Below are 17,829 nucleotides of genomic sequence, written 5' to 3'. Positions count from 1 at the left end.
ATTATTTTGATTTAAATACTTTGATTCAATAATCAAATACGTAACCGAGAGTGAATGCCTCGCATTTCTTTTGATGTCATCACGGGCTATCCCAAGGGGGCACTTTTTGTTCGGTCCTACACTGCATTCTGGTGGTGAAAGTGTTACATTACTAGACAAAATACTACCCTAAAGACTGGCATGCAGTGGTGTAAAGTATTAAGTAAAAATACAACTGAAGTCATTTTTGGTGTATCTGTACTTTATTTATGTTTGACAACTTTTACTCAACTACATTCCTAAAGAAAATAATACTTTTTACTCCATACATTTTCCCTGATGCCCAAAAGTACTCATTACATTTTGAATGCCTAGCAGGACAGGAAAATGGTCCAATTCACGCACTTACCAAGAGAACATCCCTGGTCATGCCTACTGCAAGTGGCCTCTTATGCTTCTCTGTCTTCATGTTAAACCACCTGGAACCGTATGGATCAAGCTACTCAAAAATATCAGCACTCATAGTCTGCATCACTTGATACGGGACTCAATGTTGAGAATGGGCCCATGGCATCCCTCTCAGCGCTCTCTAGATTGGGGTCATAGAGCTCACACTGGTCCAACTCTCCACAAGGTCCTATAAGTAAGTAGCCTTGTACAAGCCTTGGCTTCTGCGAGCCGGAACAGCTCATAGGAACAGGATATCCTGTTTCTGTAGCGTGAAGCAGCTTAATGTACACGTACACCCCCTAGACAGGACTCTAGTCTATCGCAGGGCCTTCCCAAATGATCTCCTTAATTATGAGTGTCTATGGTATGACTCAGCTGGGGATCAAACTCCCAATCTCTGGGCAGACACTAACCTCAAGGCCACTGAGTTGGTACAGTTGAAGTCGGAAGTTTACATACACCTTAGCCAAATACATTTAAACTCCGTTTTTCACAATTCCTGACTTTAATCCTAGTAAACATTCCCTGTTTTAGGTCAGTTAGCATCACCACTTTTTTTTAAAGAATGTGAAATGCCAGAATAATAGTAGAGAGAATGATTTATTTCAACTTTTATTTATTTCATCACATTCCCAGTGGGTCAGAAGTTTATATACGCTCAATTAGTATTTGGTAGCATTGCCTTTAAATTGTTTAACTTGGGTCAAACGTTTCAGGTAGCCTTCCACAAGCTTCCCACAATAAGTTGGGTGAATTTTGGCCCATTCCTCCTGACAGAGCTGGTGTAACTGAATCAGGTTTGTAGGCCTCCTTGCTTGCACACACTGTTTCAGTTCTGCCCACACATTTTCTATAGGATTGAGGTCAGGGCTTTGTGATGGCCACTCCAATACCTTGACTTTGTAGTCCTTAAGCCATTTTGATACAACTTTGGAAGTATGCTTGGGGTCATTGTCCATTTGTAAGACCCATTTGCGACCAAGCTTTAACTTCCTGACTGATGTCTTGAGATGTTGCTTCAATATATCCACATAGTTTTCGGTCCTCATGATGCCATTTATTTTGTGATGTGCACCAGTCCCTCATGCAGCAAGGCACAACCACAACATGATGCTGCCACCCCCGTGCTTGACAGTTGGGATGGTGTTCTTCGGCTTGCAAGCATCCCCCCTTTTCCTCCAAACATAACAATGGTCATTATGGCCAAACAGTTCTATTTTTGTTTCATCAGACCAGAGGACATTTCTCCAAAAAGTACGATCTTTGTCCCCATATGCAGTTGCAAACTGTAGTCTGGCATTTTTAATGGCGGTTTTGGAGCAGTGGCTTCTTCCTTGCTGAGTGGCCTTTTAGCTTTTGTTGATATAGGACTTGTTTTTATTGTGGATATAGATACTTTTGTACCTGCTTCCTCCATCATCTTCACAAGGTCCTTTGCTGTTGTTCTGGGAATGATTTGCACTTTTCGCACCAAAGTACGTTCATCTCTAGGAGACAGAACGCATCTCCTTCTTGAGCGGTATGACGGCTGCTTGGTCCCATGGTGTTTATACTTGCGTACTATTGTTTGTACAGATGAACGTGGTACCTTCAGGTGTTTGGAAATTGCTCCCAAGGATGAATCAAACTTGTGGAGGTCTACAATTTTATTTCTGAGTTCTGAGATCTTGGCTGATTTCCTTCGATTTTCCCATGATTTTCCCATGATGTCACCCATGAGGCACTGAGTTTGAAGTTAGGCCTTGAAATACATCCACAGGTACACCTCCAATTGACTCAAATTATGTCAATTAGCCTATCAGAAGCTTCTAAAGCCATGACATCATTTTCGGAAATGTTCCAAGCTGTTTAAAGGCACAGTCAACTTAGTGTATGTAAACTTCTGACCCCCTGGAATTGTGATACAATTAATTATAAGTGAAATAATCTGTCTGTAAACAATTGTTGGGAAAATTACTTGTGCCATGCACGAAGTAATGTCCTAACCGACTTTCCAAAAGTATAGTTTGTTAACAAGACATTTGTGGAGTGGTTGAAAAACGAGTTTTAATGACTCCAACCTAAGCATATGTAAACTTCCGACTTCAACTGTATGTCCTATAGGGACTCCAAATACCTGGATGTAAGGGAAAGTGTCTGATTGGGAATTTGTACAGTTTGGGCTTTAAGGCTTATGTCAAATGACTCTGGTCGACAAGTTTCACCCGCTACAAATCAGGTTTTACATCCTGTACCATGTTTACATAACAGTTCAGATGGCCTGATTGATTCACACATTGAAGGATGGTAACATTATTTCTCAAATTAGCCTTATGCACTATTATGTAGGCTACATGAATATACAAATAGCACAAACGACGCCTGAATGGGGGAATCACAAAGGAAACTTAGTTTCACAGTTTTAATGTAAACAGCAATTGATTTAGAATAGGCATGTTATTTTATACATAAAAATATAATATGGTAAAACAAAAAAGGGTACATATATGACAGTGGTATACAGTCTTATATTAAGTCAGGATACTACAAACATTAATATAAATTACAGGCAAATCAAGTGCAAGCAGTTAACTGTTGAGTGGGGAGGAATGATAGCGTCTCTACCCAAGTAAAGAAAGGCTGACATTTTGTAGAATTTAGAAGAGGTACATTGTATTTTATCCAATTTCCAAAAATGTAAGATATCTTTGTTCCAAAAATAATGATGGAGGAGAAGGCGACTTACACTGGAGTAAGATCAACCACCTTGCCAACAAACTTGCAAAGACTCAAAGGACAGTCTATGTTGACCTCAGATAATGCAGGTTCCTTCCAGACCTAATAGCAGATTAAATCAAGCAAAAGGGAGAATAAACTGAAAATAATTAACAAAACAAAGTAAGAATATACAGTGCCCTCAGTAATTATTGGGACAGTGAAGCAAACAATGACTATGTGGTTGAAGTGTAGACTAACAGCTATATTTTGAGGTTATTTCCATCCAGATTGGGTGAACTGTTTAGACATTACAGCACTTTTTGTGAATAGTCCCCCCCATTTTAGGTATTGGGAAAATTCACTTACGGTGCATTCGGGAAGTATTCAGACCCCTTGACATTTACACATTGTTACGTTACAGCCTTATTGTAAAATGGATTAAATTGTTTCCCTCTCCCATCAATCTACACACAAAACCCCATAATGACAAAGCAAAAACATTATCTTGGCTGTGTACTTAGGGTCGTTGTCCTGTTGGAAGGTGAACCTTCGCCCCAGTCTGAGGTCCTGAGTGCTCTATAGAAGGTTTTCATCAAGGACCTCTCTGTACTTTGCTCTGTTCATCTTTCCCTCGATCCTTACGAGTCTCCCAGTCCCTGCCGCTGAAAAACATCCCCACAGCATGATGCTGCCACCACCATGCTTCACTGTAGGGATGGTCCCAAACTTCCTCCAGACATTCAATCTTAGTTTCATCAGACCAGATAATCTTGTTTGTCATGGTCTGAGTCCTTTGGGTGCCTTTTGGCAAACTCCAAGCGGGCTATCATGTGCCTTTTTCTGAGGAGTGGCTTCCGTCTGGCCACTACCATAAAGGCCTGATTGATGGAGTGCTGCAGAGATGGTTGTGCTTCTGGAAGGTTCTCCCATCTCCACAGAGGAACTCTAGAGCTCTGTCAGAGTGACCATCGGGTTCTTAGTCACCTCCTTGACCAAGGCCGTTCTCCCCCGATTGCTCAGTTTGGCCAAGCGGCCAGCTCTGGGAAGAGTCTTGGTGGTTCCAAACTTCTTCCATTTAAGAATGATGAGGCCACTGTGTTCTTGGAGACCTTCAATGTTGCAGACCTTTTTTGGCACCCTTTCTCAGATCTGTGCCTCGACACAATCCTGTCTCGGAGCTCAACGGACAATTCCTTCGACCTCATGGCTTGGTTTTTGCTCTGACATGCACTGTCAACTGTGTGACATTATATAGACAGGTGTGTGCCTTTCCAAATCATGTCCAATCAATTGAATTTACCACAGGTGGACTCCTATCATCTCAAGGATGACCAATGGAAACAGGATGCACCTGAGCTCAATTTCGAGTCTCATAGCAAAGGGTCTGAATAGTTATATAAATAAGGTATATTTTTATTTGTAATAAATTTGTAAAACCTGTTATCCCTTTGTCATCATGGGGTATTGTGTGTAGATTGATGAGGAAACATTTTTATTTAAGCAATTTTAGAATAAGGCTGTAACGTAACAAAATGTGGAAAAAATCAAGGGGTCTGAATACTTTCCAAATGCATTGTATATGTGTATTAAAGTAGTAAAAATGTAAGTATTTGTTCCCATATTCATAGCACGCAATGACTGCATCAAGCACACTTCTACATGAATGTAGATGCTACCATAATCCTGAATGAATAATGAATAATTATGAGTGAGAAAGTTAGACGCACAAAAATCTTACCCCCCAAAATATTTTGTCATCCCCTGTTATTGTAATGGTGAGAGGTTAGCAAGTCTTGGGGGTATGACACACTATATATACACAAAGTATGTGGACACCCCTTCAAGTTAGTGGATTTGGCTGTTTCAGCCACACCTGTTGCTAACATGTGTATAAACTCGAGCACACAGCCATGTAACCACAAACATTGGCAGTAGAAAGACTTTAGTGAAGAGCTCATTGACTTTCAACGTGGCATTGTCATAGGATGCCACGTTTCCAACAAGTCAGTTCGTCAGATTTCTGCCCTGCTAGAGCTGCCCCGGTCAACTGTAAGTGCTGTTATTGTGAAGTGGAAACGTCTAGGAGCAACAACGTCTCCGCCGTGAAGTCCTAGGCCACACAAGCTCACAGAACGGGACCGACGAGTGCTGAAGCGCATAAAAATAGTCTGTCCTCAGTTGCAACACTCACTACCGAGTTCCAAACTGCCTCTGGAAGCAACATCAGCACAAGAACTGTTCGTTGGGAGCTTCATGAAATGGGTTTTCATGGCCTGGCAGCCAGACACAAGCCTAAGATCACCATGGGCAAAGCCAAGCGTTGGCTGGAGTGGTGTAAATGTCGCCGCCATTGGACTCTGGAGCAGTGGAAAGGCGTTCTCTGGAGTGATGAATCACGCTTCACCATCTGGAAGTCCGACAGACGAATTTAGGTTTGGCAGATGCCAGAAGAACGCTACCTGCCAGAGTTCATAGCGCCAACTGTAAAGTTTGGTGGAGGATGAGTAATGTCCAGGAGCTGTTTTTCATGGTTATGGCTCGGCCCCTTATCTTAACGCTACAGCATACAATGACATTCTAAACAATTCTGTGCTTCCAACTTTGTGGCAACCGTTTGGGGAAGGCCCTTTCTTGTTTCAGAATGACAATGCCCCCATGCACAAAGCGAGATCCATACAGAAATGGTTTGTTGAGATCGGTGTGAAAGAACTTGACTGGCCTGCACAGAGCCCTGACCTCAACCCCATCGAACACCTTTGGAATGAATTGGAACGCCGGCTGCGAGCCAGACCTAATCGCCCAACATCAGTGCCCGACCTCACCAATGCTCTTGTGGCTGAATGGAAGCACGTCCCCACAGCAATGTTCCAACATCTAGTGAAAAGCCTTCCCAGAAGAGTGGAGGCTGTTATAGCAGCAAAGGGGGGACCAACTCCATATTAATGCCCATGATTTTAGAATGAGATGTTCGACCAGCAGGTGTCAACATACTTTTGGTCATGCAGTGTAATTGTGCGTCTAACTATCTCCCTCATCATTATTCACGATTCATTCAGGATTATCCGTGATCATGGTAGCATCCACAATGTAGAAGTGTTTAGAAACATATTCTACTCATATTTACAATAAAAGTGACTGCAACATAACACAGTACTTTATTTACCATTCATTTCACAAAATAATCGTTAACACAACCAAAACGAAGGGAAAATGTACTAAGGAAAATGACAACAGCACACAAACTTTGACAAACTCAACAGATCTTAAATATAAACATTATTACATATTCTCCAATAAATAAAATGTACTCACGTAGTCAGTGACGCAGATCACGGAAATGAATAATAAGTTTGGCCATTGCAATCCCCAGCAGGATAAGGAATACTGGAGGGTAAAACCGTGGCTTAAATAGTGCAGTGGTGCTAATCAGCAGTGGGTACAGGTGTGGTGAGTGGCGAAGGAGGCGCGTGAAGTTAGTGCCGAGGACATCACAACACACCTAAAACTAGGAGCCTTACTCAATAGTACATCTGACATAAGTAACCACATTTAAAAGCTACAGAAAACCACGAGAATGAAGCTGAAGTAAGGAATACTTACCAACGATGACTATAATGATGATGGATATAAGCAGAAAGAGTCTTAGCAGTTGAGTGTGTGTTGAATCAAGGTTTATTGTGACATTGCCAACTCTTATCTGATGAACAAAGACAACATAATACATGATTATTGTTCACCATTTCCAAGGACAGTGTTCCAGCTAAACTAATAAAATGGTGGGTTGAGGTTTCATCTGAATAAGATTTTTACCTTCACTGACTTGATGTTGGCGCTGGGAGTGTTCTTTATCTCACAGATGACAGAGTCAGTCCCATTCCTCGTCTCAATGGTGTCCATGGCACACTCTACATCCTGGTTCTCCTCCTGAACAACCAACACTGAGATCTCTTCTGTGGCGATGTTCAACTTGTCAGCCCTTTTCTGAAATAAAAGAGAGAGAGCATGTATGTGTGTAGGTATGGGTGCATGCATGCGTGCACATGTGTATACCTCAATGGTGACATGCAGGTCGTTTCCTGTCTTGATTGCGGTGTAGCTGGTGAATTCTGGGTCGGGATGGTAGGTGAGCTGTGATGAGCAGGCCAGTGTCTGATTGGCCACTCTCAGAAACACAGTGGACGTGACTGGCTGGTTAATGTGTTCAAAGGGAGGTGTGTGGTACCACAGAGTCTAAAAACACCAACAACATGAATTAGAATACCTCAGATATTGATCCCCCCATGACTGATTTCTGTGTTGTGTGAAGGTGAGGTGTGCATGCTCATATTAGGTTACTGACTGGTTACGTGAGAGTGGGTGAAGACATGATGCTTAGTCAAGAAATCAATTAAAATCAGTGTGCTAAGATGTCTACCCCAGAGCTGTAGTTGGATTGGATGGTCTGAGGGGTGTGGTCATGAACAACCCCCTCCACAAACTCCAGATGGAACCCTTGGACCTTGATCTTCCTCTTCCCACTGCAGGACACATACGAAATCAACCAATCAGAGGAGGGTTGTTGGTCACTGTCAAGCCCTGACCATAGAGAGCTGTTTATTCTCTGTTGGTTGGGGCGTGATAGTGACTAGGGTGGGTCATCTAGGTGATTAATGGTTAATGTTGGCCTGGTATGGTTCCCAATCAGAGACAGCTGTTTATCGTTGTCTCTGATTGGGGATCATATTTAGGCAGCCATTTCCTCATTGTGCTTTGTGGGATCTTGTCTACAGATAGTTGCCTGTGTGCACACCAGTAGCTTCACGTTTCGTTTGTGCTTATTTGTTTTGTTTGGTGAGTTTCTATTAATTAAAAGATGTGGAACTCTACGCACGCTGCGCCTTGGTCTACTCATTATGACGCTCGTGACAGAAGATCCCCGCAGCGTGGCCAGGAGGAGCAGGGATCCTGGGCCCGGGAGAAAAGTGAGTGGAGGACATCATGGACATGGGAGGAAGTTATGGCAGGGGACAAGACCCTGCCATGGAAGCAGGCAGAGGCAGCGAAGGAGGATCAACGGTGACTCCGAATGACGAACGTGACAGTCACACCTAGCGTGCTGATGTGAATTGTAGTCATGTCTAAACCACATTATTTGAATAAGCCAGTGGAAAACAAAGATGCTTCATGGCAAAAGTTGTACTTTTTTTATACAACAAATAAAATATGTAAAAAAATTGCTTGCCAAGCCCACTTTCATTCCCCATCAGACAACACCATAGCCAGTAGCCATTTTTAGAAAATAGTTAAAGGCACCTCTGTATAGCTCGTTCCAAAGGTGAACCCATGTTGTTGGATCTTATACTTGTGTGAATTGCTATAGAAATGCAATTTGATGTTTGGGCTTGAACAGGTAGACGTGTGTGTGTGTGTGTGTTTTTACCTAGCCCAGGTAGTGCTTGGTGTTAGCCCAGTGCAGGATGGTGAGGACCCATAGGTGACAGTTGCCTTGCCCAGACAGCGACCGTCTGGCAGCACGGCACACACACTGACAGAACCTTTGTCTCCACTGGGGATGTGGAACGTCAGACTGGACCCAGTGTGGTTCCACACTGGAGACCTGATCATGTGACACACACACTACATAGGTTAGACACACACTTTACCAAAACATAAGGCATTGGGCTTTCATGCAAAAAGTGAGCACCAGTGAAAAATCTAAACCATTGTTTAAAACTTCTTTGTGATAGGGGGCAGCATTTTCACTTTTGGATGAATAGCGTGCCCAGAGTGAACTGCCTCCTACTCTGTCCCAGATGCTAATATATGCATATTATTATTACTATTGGATAGAAAACACTCTGAAGTTTCTAAAACTGTTTGAATGATGTCTGTGAGTATAACATAACTCATATGGCAGGCAAAAACCTGAGAATAAATCCAAACAGGAAGTGAGAATTCTGAGGCTGGTTGATTTTCAACTCATCGCCTATTCAAATCCCAGTAAGATATGGATCTGTTTGCACTTCCTACGCCTTCCACTAGATGTCAACAGTCTGTAAAACGTTGAATGAAGCCTCTACTGTGATGTGGGGCCGGATGGGAACTGTTTCAGTCAGTGGTCTGGCAGAGTGCCAGTTCTTGGTCACGCGCATTCCAAATGATATCGCCTTGCGTTCCATTATTTCTGTAGATACAAAGGAATTCTCCGGTTGGAACGTTATTTAATATTTATGATAACAACATCCTGAGGATTGATTCTCTACTTAGTTTGACAAGTTAATTCAACTTGTAATATAACTTTTTGAAGTTTTCGTCCGACGTTCGCCTGGATCTGCGCGAGCGTTTGGACATGTGTACTAAACATGCTAGCAAAAGTAGCTACTTGGACATAAGTAATGGACATTATCGAACAAAACAACGATTTATTGTGGAACTAGGATTCCTGGGAGTGCATTCTGATGAAGATCGTCAAAGGTAAGGGAATATTTATGATGTAATTTCATATTTCTGTTGACTCCAACATGGCGGAGAAATGTTGTTATATCTGAGCGCCATCTCAGATTATTGCATGGTGTGCTTTTTCCGTAAAGTAAAAAAAAAATCTGACACAGCGGTTGCATTAAGAACAAGTGTATCTTGTATCAAGTGTATCAAAGTTTATGATGAGTATTTCTGTTATTTGACGTGGCTCTCTGCAATTTCTCCGGATATTTTGGAGGCATTTCTGAACATGGCGCCAATGTAAACCGAGATTTGTGGATATAAATATGCCCATTGTCGAACAAAACATACATGTATTGTGTAACATGATGTCCTATGAGTGTAATCTGATGAAATAATTGATTTCAATAATTGATTGAAGTAATCCACGTTTTAGTTATCTCAAAAAATTGTCTGCATATGTTAGAAAACAAATCATATTCAACCGATTGTCCACTTTGACTCACTCCTTGAGACTGCAGTCCATGTGCCCTTGGATGCGAACCCTAGTCACGTGATGGAGGTTCTTCCCAGTCATCAGGGCGTGGTTTCTCCCATGGAAGGACAGGACACTGGGCACTATGGAGACGATCACTGGCTCCTGACAAACACACACAGACACAGACAATATTTCTGATAAAGACAAGTGAAACTAAATATGTGTTTGTGGCTGTAGGCTTGCTCTTTAATTTTGGTAAATAATGATGAGTGACAAAATTAGAGGCATAAATATCATACCCTCAAAAAATGCTAACCTCCCCTTTTATTGTAATGATGGAAGGTTAGCATGTCTTGGGGGTATGATATTTGTGCATCTGTAACTTTCTCACTCATCATTATTCACGATTCATTCAGGACTATCAGTAATTATAGTACCATCCACTACTACTGCCCTGGGGTACAGTCATGTGATCCATGATCCCCACTGTAAGAGGTATGATGATTTGACTCAGAGACAAAGGCTCTATTCACAAACATCTTCTTACTATATATAACCTTTTTGGTCCATGTTATTCTGGTTGAGATAAAATCTCTATTTTACGAGTGATCTAAATGTAGGATGCGAAACTACAAAAAATGCCCAGATCTATGAATATTGCTCTGTATAACTGAATATAGTATCTTGGCATTTGCAGACACCCATTTGAGGTTCTTCATTTTGTCCTCAGTCTTAGCTTTCAAGAGAGAGCGAGAGAGAGAGAGAGAGAGAGAGAGAGAGAGAGAGATTTGATAAGGCCAAATGAACTTTATGAAACTTTAACAAGCACCAAACCCTATGAGGAGCAAACACTTCCTTCACCACCAAACACACACAGCTAACGTAAACTCACCCCATTCCGCACAACATCTCTCTTTCTCACTATCACGCATTAGTTTCGCTTCCCCACCCGCCATTTTTAAAAAGACCCGACGGGGCTCATTGCTCACAGAAGATCCACTGAGAGATGCTGAGGAAGAGGAAAAGGCTATGATCAGCAGGATGGACTTACAGAGTAGTTCATTCCTGACTGGCTGAGTCTGCACACGTCCTGGGGATAGAAGTGAGAGAGGGTTGATGAACAAGATACAGGAACACACATGGGTGAAGAAGTTGTGAGATGAACACCCCCAAAGAAGAAGGTGTGTGTGTGTGTGTGTGTGTTGTGTGTGTGTATGTGTGTGTGCGCGCGTGCGCATGCGTGTGAGTTTGTGTGTGCGTGTGTGTGCGTGTCATACCTGTATGGAGTCTGAGTTGGCAGACCTGGGTGTCCAGGAGCAGGCATCATTACTCCAGCTACATCCAGCTGTCATGCACTGAGAACACCTGAGAGACACAGAGATACAAATAAGAAAACTACAGTGAGTTTAATCATAAACATGTGTACCATCTGCTACTCATGCAAAATGTGTACTAACAAATCTATAACATACAGACAGTGCCCAACATAATTTAAAAGATGTCATTATAGTAAATATTGAAGTAGGTCTAAACAAGTAGGTTTGAAACATAGCCATATCAAGGTGCTGAGGAGTAGCATGACAGATCTGGGATTTCTGACTGACAGGGCAGAGGTAGGTGGTCCAGTGATGTCTGAACAGTTAGTGAGCATCAGTTTCTCAGTAAGGTTCTGCTTCCCCACTCTTATCTCCACTGTGACATCCAGACCTATGTGGAAAAACACAGGGAAACAATCTCTAAGCAAGATGCTCCATATTTTCATTGAGAAATCTACAGGAGAGTTAGAAGGTGAAAGTTCACCTTCAGCAGGAAGCTGGTCGCTGGAGAACAGGCAGGAGCATCGAGGCAACGCTGGAGCGGGGCTTGTCCTGTCACACAGATCACCTCTTGTATTGAAGAAGTGGCAGGTAAAGGTGAGACTTCCTGTCCCATGCACATTCAGGTGGACCTTGACAGTGAGTGTGATCTTCTCTCCACTGCTGCTCTTCTCCACCTGGTAAGAGACCATGTTCTGTTGTTGGGAGTCCTCAGAGATGGAGATCCAGGCTGAAGGCTGAAGGCAGTCATCCTGAAACGAACATCTAGAACACATCACATAAAGGGGTGAGGATGAGCAGGTTTAGGGTGACAGAGATAAACAGGACATAGAAGTATGTTCACAGGAAGTTTCATCTATAGAGGCAAGTTGATTCTAAGAAGCTGTGGGTGATACAGGAAATGTATTTTGAGCTCTATGTTTTACCACAGAAAATAAATATATCAACAAGACCATATAGTGTGAAAAACCACAGATAGTATGTGGTGAGATCATATGAAACCCTGGGGTATGACATTAACACAAACAAACCAGGCAACTGTCCTCACTTAATTACATTGAAACGACTGCGACTGTTAATTTTCATAAAATGATCAAAAAAGTACATTTTAGAAGAATAAGACAAGATATAATGAAGACATCTCCCTGTATTGTGGTTATGAAAATATAACCAGTAAGGCTGGACTGAATGGATCGTCACTTTTCATTCATCTAGTAAACTCATAACTCACATCGCTTTCTCTCACTCATCAGCATAGCAGGTATTTATTTATATGGCAGTATCTATAACCGATGACGGTTAGGATAAACTACGTTGGGATTATCCCTCTATAACTTTGGTAAAGTCATGATTCAGCTGGTAGAGTCGGTCATCCGTAACGACGTAAACTGAACAAGCCTGTACTCGATTGAACTGTAAGTTGTAGAAGTGTGTAGTTGTGGTTCTTGTGACTGACCTTGACTTGCTGTTCTCAGACTCACACCAGCCACAGAAGGGGTCCTGAGCAGACCAACAGTCCTTCAGACTCTTGTGTTCACTGCACTGAGCCACAGGCACACGCATCAACTACAACAAACACACAATATTATGTCCTGGGTCCTATTTCAGAATGGTTGTACTGTATAATATGTATCTCTGTGCACAGTAGAACTTACCTGGTTCCTCAGTGCCATGTACACATGTTTGCGGTCCACTGGATCCAGGTGCATCTTGGGAAACACACGGCGGTCGTCATCTGACTTGTAGAGCACTCTGGGACAGGCAGGTTTGTAGGCCTTGTCTACAGCAAGCTGACATGGGACAGAGAGTGACACTTGAATAACATCTCTATGTAGAGGTGACATATCACACTAACAAACCACAATACATAACATGGCCCGAGGAAATCACCTATATTGCAGTTGTAAATGTCAGTTGACTGCACACATTTCTCTCTGTCAACAAGAGTATGAATTTGATGATGATGATACATGATAGACTAACAATCACTGATGTGTAGTGGTGACCAAACCCCTGTCTGGTTTGTTAGAGTGTACTGCATGGCTGTGATATTTCTGTTAGAAACATGCAGGGGATTTGGCTGGATTATTAAAGTTTTCCAGGGACAACACTGCATGAAGGAGACTATTGTGTCTAATAAGGTTACTTCTGGGGTTTCTCCAGGCTAATTTAGACCTCAAATTTCCTCATGTGAGCCACGTTTGGTAGAAAATGCTGTAATTCTGTTGTATGAGTATCTGTGTGTTCAAGGGAGAAATAATGACACGAGAGAGGTGTTTTGAGGCCAGTGTGCGTGTGCTTTAAGAGTTCTCATAACTGTGTTCCACAGACCTTGATGAGTTGTCCGTCTCCTGTCCCGATGAAGAACACCAGCCAGGAGTTGTGTCTCACTGCCAACACTGATGTCATGGAGCTGTATTTAAACACCACTGCCTCTGGCTGCAGCTCCGGGGTGGTACCTTTTCCCGATGACTGAAACAGTGTTACAGACAATCTCAACACATTTGCTAAGAAATTAGGGTAACGATACTGACAGCGTCTTTGCTATGGTGTTGGTTATAAAGCATACATATAATTATTATCATCTCACCAACCTTTGCACAGTCTTCATAGCAGAAGTCTGGGTCATCGTTCTTGAGTTGAGGCCCTGTAGAGTGGCTGATGTTATAGATGGCCAGCATTGTGTTGATGGGGTCGCTTGTGTTACCAGCCGTGAACACACCTGCCCAGAGCACCTGCCCATGGAGCCCACCAGAACCTTGAATTACAGAGGAAGACAGGAGCCGCCGGCGCTCCATGATTCCACAGCATTTGAGTGTCGCACCTTCGAGGGACTTCAAAGTATTTGCTTTATTGTTCTCGCTCTTGAACCAAATAAGTCGAACTTGAGGCTCTTTGGGAACGTTCGAGAACACGTAGATGTGTGAATTACTCTGAAAGCCGTCCACAAACTGAAACTTCTCCTTTTGTCTGGCCTCAATATACGGAGTCGCGCTCTCATCTGATTGAGAAAAGATTCCTCCCTTCTGTCCATCTAGTGTATTCCGTAGGACAAGCAACTCATCTGAATTGACACACTTGTTACGCACACGGCTCTTCAACCTTCCAGCCATAATGTAGGAGTTCTTCCCGACATCAACAATAAAGCCAATGGTTGAATCTCCAGGGTCCAATGAACCCACCTCACTATCCTCCGAATGCACAGATTTGGAGATTTCGTTGAGATCCAGTATTTCACAGTAGCCGCATTTTGTGGTTCCACAAGTGATCAAGGTCTTGTTTTTTATGAATGGCAGTAAAATGTTTACCTTAAATGGATACGTTTCATCGGAAGGAGGTACTTCTTGGTTAGGATAAACTACGTTCGGATTATCCCTCTTTATAACTTTGGTAAAATCATGGTTCAGCTGGAAGAGTCGGTCATCCGTAACGACGTATACCGAGCTGTCACCAATGGCAAAGTCGCGGACGTCGCCATCGAATGAGTGAGTCTCCTGGCCCCAACTCCAGTCCACACAGGCGAGGAGTACTCCCCAGAAAACAGCCCTCATCTCGTAAATCATGTAGTCAGTCAAGCCTGAGAGGAGAGCGCATGGTAAACTCCGTTCTGCGCCTCTGATGCCACTGTCATACTGTGCCGAAGGCCAACAGGAGGATTGCGTAAAAGTGCACAGTGGATGGATGCTGCAACTATGTCATAACATTTAGTTCCGACGGTTATGTTCTGAGACTCCGACTTCCGTGTTTAAATCTCTACTGTGATATCGAAATTAACGCTAGTTCCCTACCTTTCAATCTCATCAGAGGATGTATCAGTAACATCGTTGTTTGAGTGTTTCCAAAACGTCTCCAAACTCGCATTTGTGGTAATGTCTATATTGCCTATTCAAATGCCAGTGTCAACATCACCATCACCTATATGATTATTTTGATTTAAATACTTTGATTCAATAATCAAATACGTAACCGAGAGTGAATGCCTCGCATTTCTTTTGATGTCATCATGGGCTATCCCAAGGGGGCACTTTTTGTTCGGTCCTACACTGCATTCTGGTGGTGAAAGTGTTACATTACTAGACAAAATACTACCCTAAAGACTGGCATGCAGTGGTGTAAAGTACTTAAGTAAAAATACAACTGAAGTCATTTTTGGTGTATCTGTACTTTATTTATGTTTGACAACTTTTACTCAACTACATTCCTAAAGAAAATAATACTTTTTACTCCATACATTTTCCCTGATGCCCAAAAGTACTCATTACATTTTGAATGCCTAGCAGGACAGGAAAATGGTCCAATTCACGCACTTACCAAGAGAACATCCCTGGTCATGCCTACTGCAAGTGGCCTCTTATGCTTCTCTGTCTTCATGTTAAACCACCTGGAACCGTATGGATCAAGCTACTCAAAAATATCAGCACTCATAGTCTGCATCACTTGATACGGGACTCAATGTTGAGAATGGGCCCATGGCATCCCTCTCAGCGCTCTCTAGATTGGGGTCATAGAGCTCACACTGGTCCAACTCTCCACAAGGTCCTATAAGTAAGTAGCCTTGTACAAGCCTTGGCTTCTGCGAGCCGGAACAGCTCATAGGAACAGGATATCCTGTTTCTGTAGCGTGAAGCAGCTTAATGTACACGTACACCCCCTAGACAGGACTCTAGTCTATCGCAGGGCCTTCCCAAATGATCTCCTTAATTATGAGTGTCTATGGTATGACTCAGCTGGGGATCAAACTCCCAATCTCTGGGCAGACACTAACCTCAAGGCCACTGAGTTGGTACAGTTGAAGTCGGAAGTTTACATACACCTTAGCCAAATACATTTAAACTCCGTTTTTCACAATTCCTGACTTTAATCCTAGTAAACATTCCCTGTTTTAGGTCAGTTAGCATCACCACTTTTTTTTAAAGAATGTGAAATGCCAGAATAATAGTAGAGAGAATGATTTATTTCAACTTTTATTTATTTCATCACATTCCCAGTGGGTCAGAAGTTTATATACGCTCAATTAGTATTTGGTAGCATTGCCTTTAAATTGTTTAACTTGGGTCAAACGTTTCAGGTAGCCTTCCACAAGCTTCCCACAATAAGTTGGGTGAATTTTGGCCCATTCCTCCTGACAGAGCTGGTGTAACTGAATCAGGTTTGTAGGCCTCCTTGCTTGCACACACTGTTTCAGTTCTGCCCACACATTTTCTATAGGATTGAGGTCAGGGCTTTGTGATGGCCACTCCAATACCTTGACTTTGTAGTCCTTAAGCCATTTTGATACAACTTTGGAAGTATGCTTGGGGTCATTGTCCATTTGTAAGACCCATTTGCGACCAAGCTTTAACTTCCTGACTGATGTCTTGAGATGTTGCTTCAATATATCCACATAGTTTTCGGTCCTCATGATGCCATTTATTTTGTGATGTGCACCAGTCCCTCATGCAGCAAGGCACAACCACAACATGATGCTGCCACCCCCGTGCTTGACAGTTGGGATGGTGTTCTTCGGCTTGCAAGCATCCCCCCTTTTCCTCCAAACATAACAATGGTCATTATGGCCAAACAGTTCTATTTTTGTTTCATCAGACCAGAGGACATTTCTCCAAAAAGTACGATCTTTGTCCCCATATGCAGTTGCAAACTGTAGTCTGGCATTTTTATGGCGGTTTTGGAGCAGTGGCTTCTTCCTTGCTGAGTGGCCTTTTAGCTTTTGTTGATATAGGACTTGTTTTTATTGTGGATATAGATACTTTTGTACCTGCTTCCTCCATCATCTTCACAAGGTCCTTTGCTGTTGTTCTGGGAATGATTTGCACTTTTCGCACCAAAGTACGTTCATCTCTAGGAGACAGAACGCATCTCCTTCTTGAGCGGTATGACGGCTGCTTGGTCCCATGGTGTTTATACTTGCGTACTATTGTTTGTACAGATGAACGTGGTACCTTCAGGTGTTTGGAAATTGCTCCCAAGGATGAATCAAACTTGTGGAGGTCTACAATTTTATTTCTGAGTTCTGAGATCTTGGCTGATTTCCTTCGATTTTCCCATGATTTTCCCATGATGTCACCCATGAGGCACTGAGTTTGAAGTTAGGCCTTGAAATACATCCACAGGTACACCTCCAATTGACTCAAATTATGTCAATTAGCCTATCAGAAGCTTCTAAAGCCATGACATCATTTTCGGAAATGTTCCAAGCTGTTTAAAGGCACAGTCAACTTAGTGTATGTAAACTTCTGACCCCCTGGAATTGTGATACAATTAATTATAAGTGAAATAATCTGTCTGTAAACAATTGTTGGGAAAATTACTTGTGCCATGCACGAAGTAATGTCCTAACCGACTTTCCAAAAGTATAGTTTGTTAACAAGACATTTGTGGAGTGGTTGAAAAACGAGTTTTAATGACTCCAACCTAAGCATATGTAAACTTCCGACTTCAACTGTATGTCCTATAGGGACTCCAAATACCTGGATGTAAGGGAAAGTGTCT

The 17,829-nt window shown here is 42.5% G+C and overlaps 1 protein-coding gene across 4 annotated transcripts; it reads right to left on the bottom strand.

Annotated features, from left to right (window-relative positions):
• Positions 1-223: 223 nt before the first annotated feature.
• LOC139565931 (plexin-C1-like) lies at positions 224-15,248 on the bottom strand. 4 transcript variants are annotated; one of them, XM_071386633.1, is made up of 16 exons: positions 13,935-15,243; positions 13,672-13,812; positions 12,996-13,130; positions 12,797-12,906; positions 11,825-12,105; positions 11,629-11,731; positions 11,302-11,389; positions 11,076-11,114; positions 10,053-10,186; positions 8,546-8,722; positions 7,541-7,643; positions 7,177-7,356; positions 6,937-7,107; positions 6,727-6,823; positions 6,439-6,510; positions 224-3,246 (listed from the first exon to the last, which is right to left on the bottom strand). In XM_071386633.1, the coding sequence occupies exons 1-15, from the start codon at positions 14,901-14,903 to the stop codon at positions 6,443-6,445; spliced, it is 2,796 nt and encodes a 931-aa protein (XP_071242734.1). In that variant the 5' UTR covers positions 14,904-15,243; the 3' UTR covers positions 224-3,246; positions 6,439-6,442. The 4 variants fall into 4 exon arrangements, 3 of the variants coding, with proteins under 3 accessions (XP_071242734.1, XP_071242733.1, XP_071242735.1); XM_071386632.1 differs by having other exon boundaries at positions 6,937-7,356; positions 13,935-15,246; XR_011673010.1 differs by lacking the exons at positions 224-3,246; positions 6,439-6,510; positions 6,727-6,823; positions 7,541-7,643 and having other exon boundaries at positions 6,970-7,107; positions 13,935-15,247.
• Positions 15,249-17,829: the final 2,581 nt, after the last annotated feature.

This window comes from Salvelinus alpinus, chromosome 37 (genome assembly GCF_045679555.1).
Source record: "Salvelinus alpinus chromosome 37, SLU_Salpinus.1, whole genome shotgun sequence".
Taxonomy (NCBI): Eukaryota; Metazoa; Chordata; class Actinopteri; order Salmoniformes; family Salmonidae; genus Salvelinus; species Salvelinus alpinus.
Note: the sequence above shows the minus strand (reverse complement) of the source record. Positions and strands in the feature narration are given on the sequence as shown.

Bases quoted from the DNA above. Each gene is read 5' to 3' on its own strand.
- LOC139565931 (XM_071386632.1), bottom strand. From the start codon at position 14,903: ATGATTTACGAGATGAGGGCTGTTTTCTGGGGAGTACTCCTCGCCTGT. The intron at 12,106-12,796 runs GTCAGTCACAAG...GATGTGTTCTAG, and splicing joins TCTGAGAACAGCAAGTCAAG to ATGTTCGTTTCAGGATGACT. The intron at 8,723-10,052 runs GTGAGTCAAAGT...TCACATGATCAG, and splicing joins ATGGACTGCAGTCTCAAGGA to GTCTCCAGTGTGGAACCACA.